This window comes from Myxine glutinosa, chromosome 3 (assembly GCF_964187855.1).
Source record: "Myxine glutinosa chromosome 3, kmMyxGlut1.1, whole genome shotgun sequence".
NCBI classification, from domain to species: Eukaryota; Metazoa; Chordata; class Myxini; order Myxiniformes; family Myxinidae; genus Myxine; species Myxine glutinosa.
In genome coordinates this window covers 187,265,341-187,277,409 of record NC_136263.1, presented here as the reverse complement: position 1 = coordinate 187,277,409, position 12,069 = coordinate 187,265,341, and the positions used below count along the sequence as shown (strand labels likewise).

Here is a 12,069-nt window from a genome sequence, read left to right as displayed (position 1 = left end):
CGGACCAAATATTGAACCTGGGTGGTGTATAAGATAACAGACCGCTGCTTTGAATGCTCCCAATTTTTTTTCAAAAAAATATTTGCTGTCAAGAAATATGCCACTGTAGCGGTTCCCGCTGAATGTGCACAATCGCCTTGCACCTGCCAGGACGTGGCCAGGGCGCGATCGCCACGCCGGGCTCGTCCGGACGGGCCCAGACGCGCCTCTCCTGGGCATGCCCAAACTCGCTGTTCCCGGGCACGCCCGAACCTCCCGGGCACGCCCGGTCTCGTCTTTCCCGGGCATGCCCGCTCTCGCCTTTCCAGGGCTCGCCCAGAGCGCCCGGGCACGCCCAGCCTCGACTTGCCAGGCCGCGTCCAGGACGCCCGGGCATGTCCAGACTCGCCTTTCCAGGGCTCGCCCAGAGCGTCCGGGCATGCCCGCTCTCGCCTTTCCAGGGCTCGCCCAGAGCGCTCGGGCACGCCCAGCCTCGACTTGCCAGGCCGCGTCCAGGACGCCCGGGCATGTCCAGACTCGCCTTTCCAGGACTCGCCCTTGACACCCGGGCATGCCCGGTCTCGGTTTTCCCGGGCAAACGCCCCGGCATAAATGTGTATATATATTGCTGCCCGATAAACGGGCTTGTCAGAATACCTGAGCTGTTTTGTTTCAATAAAGCAACTCGGACGAATTCCGTCTTTGGTCACGTCAATTCTTTCGACTCGCGTTGGAGCGCAGCTCCTTCACCACAATATATTTGCTGTTAAGACATGATGATTTTGGAATTTCACAATACTCTATACAGTGTATTTAATAGGCTTATGTTGTCTGTCTGTCTGTTCCACACCCGTCTACCCCCCAAAACATGGAAATGATCATCGGAGACAATAAATTATGTCAAAGTTGCTTCAAATTAATCCATACTTAGAGGGGAAATTTATAATTATCAAGTAAAGGTTTCTTCAAATTAATGCAAAACTACAGAAAAATTACAATACTGCCTCAATTTGGTGAACATAAAGCAGATGTAACGCCGTGCATTAGACGGCGGAATGGCAGTTGGACCATGTCACTCAACGTTCTGCTGCATTTAAAATCGTCAGTTATAAAACACTTTTATGAAGAATGCCAAGCTTTGTAACGATCCTGTCATGGGCCTTTGTAACAGTGTGGACCTCAGACTTCAGGGAGGCATCTGGTATAAAAGTGCATTTGGAAGCTATCCAAGCTTTATAACTACCACGATCGCTTTATTATCTATATATATAAAACACCGTTTGTGTGTGTGTGTGTGTGTGTGTGTGTGTGTGTATATATATATGTGTGTGTGTGTGTGTGTGTGTGTGTGTGTGTGTGTGTGTGTGTGTGTGTGTGTGTGTGTGTGTGTGTGTGTGTGTGTGTGTGTGTGTGTGTGTGTGTGTGTGAATGTTACGGATAGACTCTTAAACGGAGATGCTTACGTGCTTGATATTTGGCATAGACATGGCCATTGAGCCTGGGACAAACATGGCCGAACTCAAAATATTTGACGATCCATATTTTTTATTCATATTTACCTCAGCGCATTTCAGCGCACGGAATCAACGGAATCAGAGCAGGTGGGCGCTGATTCGCTCATAGCGATCACGTGATGACGCTATGAACGCTATGACGCTATGAACGCTATGAAAAAAAAAATCGCTATGACGCTACGAACGCTATGAACAATATGACGCTATGAAACGCTATGAACAAAAAAAATCGCTATGCTATGAAACGCTATGAACGTTATGACGCTATGAAAAAAAAAATCGCTATGACGCTATGAAACGCTATGAACGCTATGACGCTATGACGCTATGAAAAAAAAAAATCGCTCGCTTTACCAAGGGGCTCGCTCTCCCCCCGTTCCCCTCCCCTCCCCTTCCCCCTCCCCCTCCCCTCCCCCACCCGGCAATGCCGGGTACTTCTGCTAGTACAATTATAAGCAGTGAACATGTTTTTGCTTCAAACATTCCGCAGGTTAATATTTTGGAGCGATAGAGGCAGCCGGCGGTTTCCAACTATTTTCTCTTTAGAAATTCGACATGGACCACACCAGAAAACCCGTCATTAGTGATTATAAGGTCTTTGTCCGAGTAATTCGGGGAATCTCACGACTGAACTGTGAAAGAACCTTATTATTTACTTTTTTAACGATGTGTACACAGCAAGTTGCTGAGGCAGGCACCACCAGGCAATGGGGAACTTTTGAGCCGGCTATGTGACGTCCTGGCACTTCCCTCGCAACACACAAATGGTGGTTTGAGCCCGAGTAAGCACAGCGCCGGATGTGGGGTGCTATCCGGCAGACACTGTCCCGATTAAACCATTTGCATAGTTGTCAACACGGAGAGAACAAAATGCGGGAGAATTAAAGGGACCAGCGATGCGAGGGAGGAGAGCGGCAAAGGGGAGTGGGGGGCTGGAGGTGTGGGGGGGGGGGGGCTATGGGGGTCTGGGGAGGGTGGATGAGAGTTTGGGAAGGGATAAAGAGCCTGGGAGGGGGTCCCCTCCCCAGGTAGGGAAATTCTGTAATCCAATATGAACCAAACATCAACACTTTAATTGCGTGAAATGAACTGAGGTACCAATATGAACAGAGGATGTGCTGCGATATCTTTGTTGTTAAGAAGTGATTTTTTTTGAGCTCTTTCAATCAGGGCAAGAATAAAAGTCGTCCTTTTTTTGTTGTGGTATTTTACCACGGGCTTCCAGCTAGTGTTTTCTAATCATCTACTTTGCTGATGGTGTGCACATCCAGCTTAAATGGTGTGCCCATCTCTCTTTCACTTTCCTTCTTCCACTTCTTTTAAATTTCTGCATTCCGTCACTACCAATGTTTTCTTCTGCTCACTCGCTCTGTACACTTCGAATTAGGCACTCATCAGTTTAAACCTTGATCAGCGCATTACACTTCATTCGCCCACGTTTCTGCGATATGTTTTAAGGTTAAATCAATCCTGTCTGATTATATGCTTATTCTAACGCGTTGGAAGAATTAAAATAAATCATTACACAATATAATCTCCCTTTTTGGCACAGAGAGAGACAGTTCGATTCAAAAATGGACACATTACACTTCATACACAATGGAAACAGGTTTGGTATGCCATGCTCGATGGCCACAAAATGACTTCTAATTCCCCCTCTCCCTTTCCTGTCTCTCCCCTCCTCCCTCTCTCTGGACCCCAACTGAATCCTCCTCTCCCACTCACTCCCCCTCTCACTCACTCCCCCTCTCACTCACTCCCCCTCTCACTCACTCCCCCCTCTCACTCACTCCCCCTCTCACTCACTCCCCCTCTCACTCACTCCCCCTCTCACTCACTCCCCCTCTCACTCACTCCCCCTCTCACTCACTCCCCCTCTCACTCACTCCCCCTCTCACTCACTCCCCCTCTCACTCACTCCCCCTCTCACTCACTACCCCTCTCACTCACTCCCCCTCTCACTCACTCCCCCTCTCACTCACTCCCCCTCTCACTCACTCCCCCTCTCACTCACTCCCCCTCTCACTCACTCCCCCTCTCACTCACTCCCTCCATCTCTATTAGTATTCCCGTCATTCCAGAGGGAGAGGAGCACGCAGGGTGGGTTGGAGGAGGTGGGAGGATGTAGGGAGGGTCTGGGGTGGTGGTGGGAGGGAGGCAAAGGAGTCCAGAAGTGGTGGGGTGGGAGAAGGAGGGAGGGGAAGAGTTGGAGTTGGAGTTCGGAGGGAGGGGAAGTGGGTGGGAAGAGGCAGGGGATTGGGTGGGATGAGAAACTCTGCATTGCCCGGCAAACGCTGGGTACCTTTACTCCATATAAATAATATCAGTCCTAGTCCTGCTCTCTGAGGTACCCCACTACTTATAACTTTCCAGCACGACAATATTCCATTCACAGCCATTCTTTGCTTCCAATGTTCTTCTTCTTTAACGGCCATTATTCCCCCACCTTGTGGGGTCAGCCGGGGGAAGCTTGGCTCGAGTCTTCACGAACTAGCTGGCCAGGTCTGACATTCGCCTAGTTAGGGCAGGAATTTGGCCATGGTGCCGGCGATACGCGCCAACTCTTTGCAAAGGACACCATGGGATCTAACATCCACCAACCCATGCTGGCAGGCGGGACTCCCAGTTTAACGTCCATCCGAGGGACGTCACACACACTGGTGAATCACCCTGCCTGTGAAACACCGAACTGACAGTTTTATAGCTGGGTCGGGGTTCGAACCCAGGCTTGACAGCTTAGAGGAGAGGGTGCGTTCCTCTCGACCATCCTGTCAGCTTTGCTTCCTATCATAAATCCAGTTTTCAATCCAAATAGCTACTCTACCAGGTACTCCACAAAACCATAACCATTTGATATTCTTGGGCAAAATAATGCCAGGGGCATAGAAAAGGCCCCTTTATATAATGGTATGTGCCATGTGGCAAAGTATCGAAAAGAAGGGACATTCCATAGCTTATAGAAAATGCCAAACAATACAAAATAAGGGCATTCAAAAAAATCTCATGTGCATGCTGAACTACCCTTGTGTTCTGAGGAGGAACCAAGTAATGCTCCAGAAAAGTTAATGTAAAGGTGCGTAAATACATCATTTTTCACAAGATACATTTTAAATACTAACAAAATGCATTTGTTCATCGTACAAGACTTTATTCAAAACGATATAAAAGACTTGAAAAAGTAAGGGGGAATTTTTTAAAAACCCCGACAGGATTTGAACGCACAATCCCCAGCTTGGGAGTCTGATGCTTTATCCATTGGGCCATTGAGCTAGCACCTTAGATTTGTGTAATAATATTTTTAAGCGTCAAAGTGTGTATATATTTACAGTATATATATATATATATTTAATTTTAAAGCAAAAACTATGGCACTTAGGTGGAATTTGTTTCGAAACCCATTAACTAGACCTATTGGCCGATGTATATTCCAAGTTTCAGCTAGTTTCAATGTATAGCCCTTGAGATATGCGCTCCAACACATTTTGGGCGGACGGACTGACGGGCACCAACGTGATTGAGGGTTTTCTAAATATAACTCAAGAATGCATAAACTGACGTTGCTGAACTTTAGAACATATTACCTCAACGTACAAAGCATTTACTTCTGAAATTTGGAACATATTACCTCAACGTACAAAGCATTTACTTCTGAAAATTTGGAACATATTACCTCAATGTACAAAGCATTTACTTCTGAAATTTGGACATATTACCTCAACGTACAAAGCTTTTACTTCTGAAATTTGGAACATATTGCCTCAACGTATAAAGCTTTTACTTCTGAAATTTGGAACATATTACCTCAACGTATAAAGCTTTTACTTCTGAAATTTGGAACATATTACCTCAACGTATAAAGCATTTGCTTCTGAAATTTGGAACATATTACCTCAATGTACAAAGCATTTACTTCTGAAATTTGGGCCATATTACCTCAACGTATAAAGCATTTACTTCTGAAATTTGGAACATATTGCCTCAACATATAAAGCTTTTACTTCTGAAATTTGGAATATATTGCCTCAACATATAAAGCTTTTACTTCTGAAATTTGGAACATATTGCCTCAACGTATAAAGCTTTTACTTCTGAAATTTGGAACATATTACCTCAACGTATAAAGCATTTACTTCTGAAATTTGGAACATATTACCTCAACGTATAAAGCATTTACTTCTGAAATTTGGAACATATTACCTCAACGTATAAAGCTTTTACTTCTGAAATTTGGAACATATTACCTCAACGTATAAAGCTTTTACTTCTGAAATTTGGACATATTACCTCAACGTATAAAGCTTTTACTTCTGAAATTTGGAACATATTGCGTCAACGTATAAAGCATTTACTTCTGAAATTTGGAACATATTACCTCAACGTATAAAGCTTTTACTTCTGAAATTTGGAACATATTACCTCAACGTATAAAGCTTTTACTTCTAATTTGGAACACTAGGGCATGCCCGTACGTGGGTGCAATGCCCGTACGTGGGTACGTGGGTACGTGGGTGCGAGTACGGTGACAATCCCCCCCCCCTCTATTTACATGAAATGGTTTGGTTCATGAAATGGTTTGGTCCATTCGCAACGCCAAAGCGAACGGCGAACGGCTTGCGAGTACGGTGACAATCCCCCCCTCTATTTACATGAAATGGTTTGGTCCATTCGCAACGACCACAGAACCCCCCCCCCTCTATTTACATGAAATGGTTTGGTCCATTCGCAACGCCAAAGCGAACGGCGAACGGCTAAATCGCCATAACTCGGTAACTACTTGTCCGATTAATTTCAAACCTTGAAAAGGCACATCCTCGGGTCCCCAGCAATATACCTGGCAAGTTTCAAGTATATCGGACCGGTAGTTGTCGAGAAACAGCGGTCGCATACAAACATACAAACATACAAACATACAAACATACATACAAACACACACACAGAGATTAGTGGAATTATAGATAGATATTGCGTCAACGTATAAAGCTTTTACTTCTGAAATTTGGAACATACTGCCTCAACGTATAAAGCTTTTACTTCTGAAATTTGGAACATATTGCGTCAACGTATAAAGCATTTACTTCTGAAATTTGGAACATATTACCTCAACGTATAAAGCTTTTACTTCTGAAATTTGGAACATATTGCCTCAACGTACAAAGCATTTACTTCTGAAATTTGGAACATATTACCTCAACGTATAAAGCTTTTACTTCTGAAATTTGGAACATATTGCCTCAACGTACAAAGCATTTACTTCTGAAATTTGGAACATATTGCCTCAACGTACAAAGCATTTACTTCTGAAATTTGGAACATATTGCCTCAACGTACAAAGCATTTACTTCTGAAATTTGCAGCCAACTTCGTCCGGTCGAAGTCAAGAAACGTATTTTCAGTCCCCATGTTAAATATGCATACAGAGAAACGATTCCTTATATATATATAGGAAGGGGCGCTTAGCGCCCCCCCCCCCCCTTTGATAATATAAAATGCCTTCTGAAAGTCTAGATATGCAACAAACATTGTACTTCCTCCCCAGTCAGAAACTACTTCATAGAACTCACATGACATGAAGTAGAAGGAAAAGGAAGGCATAAAGTGCGGTGTTTATAAGGTAAGGCAGAGGGAATGTTCTTACCAGAACCGTAGAACTTGCCAAAAAGCCAGGCCAGACTTGCAGCCACTTTCGCACGAGAGGAGTCATAGAGTTCTGGAAGTACTATCTCGGGGACATCAGAATCCGTACCAACATCTCCGCCTGACCCAGGATCCGTGACGTGCTGAAATTCCCCGGCCCGCTCCAGCTCCCACATCTCGTCAGTTTGACGCCGTCTCTGCCATTTGGTGCTAAACCGAAAAAAAGAGATGGACGGATATTAAAGAGGAAGATCAAAGAACAGGTGTAAAGGTCAAAAAGAAGCCTTTCATAAACAACTGTGCAGGTGACAGAATTCAAGGCGTCACACTCCCAGATGAATCCAATCCATCTCAATGAAGAAAAAGAATATACAGATCAGGAAAGAGAAGGCTGCAGAAATAAAGAGATAAATACAAACAGAAGAACATAAAATGGGAGAGTAAAACTAAGGAGATGGGAAAGAGAATTATTATGGTTCCTGGAGGGGACAATTAAGTGTTCAGTCTTGGTGTCCGTGGTGTCCCACTTTTTGAAGAACAAGGCCAAAAATTTTCAATTGGCTTGGCCGGGATTCGAACCTGGGACATCTTGCACCCAAAGTAACAGTCATACCACGAGACCACTAAAGGTAGGGTGTGTGGGCGGGGGAAAGGTAGGGTGCGTGGGCGGGGGAAAGGTAGGGTGCGAGGGCGGGGGAAAGGTAGGGTGTGAGGGCGGGGGAAAGGTAGGGTGTGAGGGCGGGGGAAACGTAGGGTGTGTGGGCGGGGGAAACGTAGGGTGTGTGGGCGGGGGAAACGTAGGGTGTGTGGGCGGGGAAACGTAGGGTGTGTGGGCGGGGAAAGGTAGGGTGTGTGGGCGGGGGAAAGGTAGGGTGTGTGGGCGGGGGAAAGGTAGAGTGTGTGGGTGGGGAAAGGTAGGGTGTGTGGTAGGGTGAAAGGTAAGGTCGGGTGTGGGCCGCGTGCTGGGGGGGTATAGTGTTGGGGGGGGGGGGGGAGGTATAGTGTTGGGGGGTGGGGGGTATAGTGTTGGGGGGGGGGGGGTGGTGTGTAAGGGGAGATGCTGTGGGGTGGGGGGGGGGTGATACTGTGGGGGGGGGGAGGTGATACTGTGGCGGGGGGGGGGGTGATACTGTGGGTGGGGGGGAAGGGGATACTGTGGGGAGGTGGGGATACTGTGGGGGGGGGACACTGTGGGGTTTGGGGGGATACTGTGGCAGGGGATACTGTGGGGGAAGGGATACTGTGGGGGAGGGGATACTGTGGGGGAGGGGGGGGATTGTACGGGGTAGGGGAGGGGATTGTGTGGGGTAGGGGAGGGGATAGTGTGTGGGGGAGGGGATATACTGTGGGGGAAGGGATATACTGTGGGGGAAGGGACATACTGTGGGGGAAGGGACATACTGTGGGGGGAAGGGATATACTGTGGGGGAAGGGATATACTGTGGGGGGAAGGGATATACTGTGGGGGAGGGTATATTGTGGGGGAGGGTATACTGTATGGGGGTATACTGTGGGGGGGGAGGGGGTATACTGTGGGGGGTTGGGGGGTATACTGTGGGGGGGGGGGGGTATACTGGGGGGGGGGTATACTGTGGGGGGGTATACTGTGGGGGGGGGGGGTATACTGTGGGGGGGGGGTATACTGTGGGGGGGGGGACACTGTGGGGGGGGACACTGTGGGGGGGTATACTGTGTGAGGGGGTATACTGTGGGGGGGGGTATACTGTGGGGGGGGGGTATACTGTGGGGGGAGGGGGTATACTGTGGGGGGGGGTATACTGTGGGGGGGATATACTGTATACTGTGGGGGGGATATACTGTGGGGGGGATATACTGTGGGGGGGATATACTGTGGGGGGGGGGATACTGTGGGGGGGGGATACTGTGGGGGGGGGATACTGTGGGGGGGGGATACTGTGGGGGGGAGGATACTGTGGGGGGGAGGATACTGTGGGGGGGAGGATACTGTGGGGGGGGGGATACTGTGGGGGGGGGATACTGTGGGGGGGAGGATACTGTGGGGGGGATATACTGTGGGGGGGATATACTGTGGGGGGGATATACTGTGGGGGGGATATACTGTGGGGGGGATATACTGTGGGGGGGGGGGATATACTGTGGGGGGGGGATATACTGTGGGGGTGGGGATATACTGTGGGGGGGGGATACTGTGGGGGGGAGGATACTGTGGGGGGGAGGATACTGTGGGGGGGAGGATACTGTGGGGGGAAGGATACTGTGGGGGGGGAGGATACTGTGGGGGGGGAGGATACTGTGGGGGGGGAGGATACTGTGGGGGGGAGGATACTGTGGGGGGGAGGATACTGTGGGGGGGAGGATACTGTGGGGGGGAGGATACTGTGGGGGGGAGGATACTGTGGGGGGGAGGATACTGTGGGGGGGGGGGGATAATGTGTGGGGGGGGGGGTAATATGGGGGGGGTAATGTGGGGGGGGGGTACTGTGGGGTGGATACTGTGGGGGGGGGTAAGTGTGTAGTGGGGTTGGGGTTAGCATGTGGAGGGGGGGTAGCGTGTGGGGAGGGGGGTAGAGTACGGGGGTAGCGTGTGGGGGGTAGCGTGTGGGGGGTAGCATGTATGGGGTAGCATGTGGGGGGGTAGCGTGTGGGGGGTAGCGTGTGGGTGGGGGGTAGTGTGTGGGGGGGGGGTAGCGTGTACAGTCGGATCGGGTTAGATGTACTATGTAGGTGTAGGAAAGAGAGACCGGTGTGAAATCGGTCGGGGTAGGCAGACGTAAAAATGGGGATAAGAAAAAAATACACCACTCTGTACATCTTTCTTGGGAAAACAACCGTTATATACAAATATGGACAAGTTGCCTGACAATAGGAAACACAAAACGTTCAAACAATTCACACGATTGGTTTAAAAGGAGCGGTTTTCGAGTCCGAAATCAAGACTTCTGCACCGAAGACGAACGAATAATTCTGCCGAAGGCCGCGAGGAATCGCAGCAACCTCACCCCACAATGACGTCGTCTAAGACCAAGACCGGTCGATGGGTCTACCTGGTACGAGAGCACGACCCACAACCCTTAGGCCCGAGCGAACCCCACACCGGCCCACAAGCCGTGGCGTGGCCTCACCTTTTTCAAAGCATTGCAAGGCCCCTCGGAGTCCACACACAAGGGTCCACTCACGACCGGAAGGACAGGAGAGCCGCGACGCCCGACAAGGCCGCCAATTTCCACGAACACAGCGAATGAGAATGACAATAATAATATCAATACCGTCCAATAAGAGCTGAAATGTCAAAAACAAAAAGCACGTGCAATTGTCGTTGGTTATCGGAAATATAAATTATCCTCGATGAGGTGAAATTGTCTTCACGGTGTAAACAAAAATGATAAATTAAACCCTTATGTACAAAAACTGAGTGCAAAAAGCAATTGAGGCGCCCCTGCAGACGCCAAGACAGCCGTTTACTGCGCATGCGCAACGACTGTTTGTCGCCCCCCTGTGGATCCTTTCATGACGTCATTATACGAGTTTCCTTACAAGGATCTTCGACGCTGTGGGAAGCCATCGAAACCTGCGCCGTTATGTTGTAACCAACTTCATGATTTTTGTCCGTATTCTATCCTTTTTAAATGCTGAGCGTCAAGCAAAGAAGCAGTACGTACCATTTTAAAATTGTTTACGGGTCACAATCGGGTTCGAACCACCGACATCCTCGGACTCGGAACAGACGTTCCAACCATAGATATCTATGGTTCCAACCGTTACGCCACCGAGAGCAAAAATTATACGAAGCATATGTGTTCAGATACTAAGCGGCTTGCTAGCGCTTGCCAAGCCAGCCGTTCAGCTTCAAGTTTTTTTTTTAATGGAGTGCTTGCCAGAGTGCTTAAGCCACTTGGCGAGCGATCTATAAGAAACTTGGTAACGGAACACACACTCAGTGTAACTAATTTTTGTGAGTCCACCGATATATGGTATTGAAGGAGCTCGGGCTCCCACGTCGATCGGAAGAATGGACGCGACAAAAAGCTGGAATTCGTCCGAGTTGCTTTATTCAAACAAAACACTCAGGTACTCTGAAAAGCCCGTTTATCGGGCAGCATTATATATACACACATTATCCAGGAGCGTTTGCCCAGGAAAGGTGAGAGGGGGCGTGGCCGAGCGTCCTGGCTGCGGCCTGGCAAGTTGAGGGCGAGCCTGGGCATGCCCGGGCGTCTCGACCGAGGCCTGGCAAGTTGAGCGCGGGCCTACCTGGGCGTCCTGGACGAGCCCGGCATGGTGATCGCTCCGCGTCCTTGATAGGTGCAAGGCGATTGTGAAAACCCAGCGGTAGCCGCTACACATGTCCCCCCAGAATCGACTTGCACCGGCAGGGTCAATTTGAGGGGGGTCCTGATGACCCGGCCGAAGCGACCCCTGGCGGGTCGTGGGGGGGGGGGGGTCCGGTGTGGTGGTGGGCGGTCGAGTGGGGGGCACCATGGACGGGGGGCGGCCTCGCCGCGGCGGAAGGGCCACCCGTGGTGGTTGGTCGACGTCCACGTGCGCCGGCTTGAGGCGGTCCACCGCAATCCGGTCCGACCTGCCGCCGATGTCGATGACGAACGACTTGTCGTCCCGACGCAGGACCCGGAAGGGCCCGTCGTACGGCGGCCGGAGTGGCCCCCGATGTGCGTCGTGACGCACAAAAACATACTCCGCTGTGCGAAGTGCTGGGGGGACGTAGGACTGGGGGTCACCGTGGTGGGATGTTGGCACGGGGGCAAACCGTCGGGCGGCCTCCTGGAGGTCCGAGCGCTGGTGAGCTGCGGACCAGGGACTGGTAGCGTCGGGCACGAATTCGCCCGGGACGCGTAGCGCCTGGCCGTAGACAAGCTCGGCGGTGGATGCCTGGAGGTCCTCCTTGGGGGCCGTGCGGAGGCCCAAAAGGACCCACGGCAGCCGGTCGGCCCAACCGCCGTCT

At 50.0% G+C, this 12,069-nt stretch overlaps 1 protein-coding gene across 3 annotated transcripts in view; it reads right to left on the bottom strand.

Moving 5' to 3' along the window:
• CAMSAP1 (calmodulin regulated spectrin associated protein 1) overlaps window positions 1-10,553 on the bottom strand; it is an 86,807-nt gene extending 76,254 nt beyond the window's left edge. For all 3 annotated transcript variants that reach the window (XM_068109683.2, XM_078774868.1, XM_068109684.2), the window contains exons 1-2: window positions 10,232-10,553; window positions 7,129-7,337 (exon numbers count right to left, since the gene is read on the bottom strand). In XM_068109683.2, the coding sequence (XP_067965784.2) occupies window positions 7,129-7,303 (175 nt within the window). In that variant the 5' untranslated portion in view covers window positions 7,304-7,337; window positions 10,232-10,553. The remainder of the gene's footprint in view (window positions 1-7,128; window positions 7,338-10,231) is intronic.
• Window positions 10,554-12,069: the final 1,516 nt, after the last annotated feature.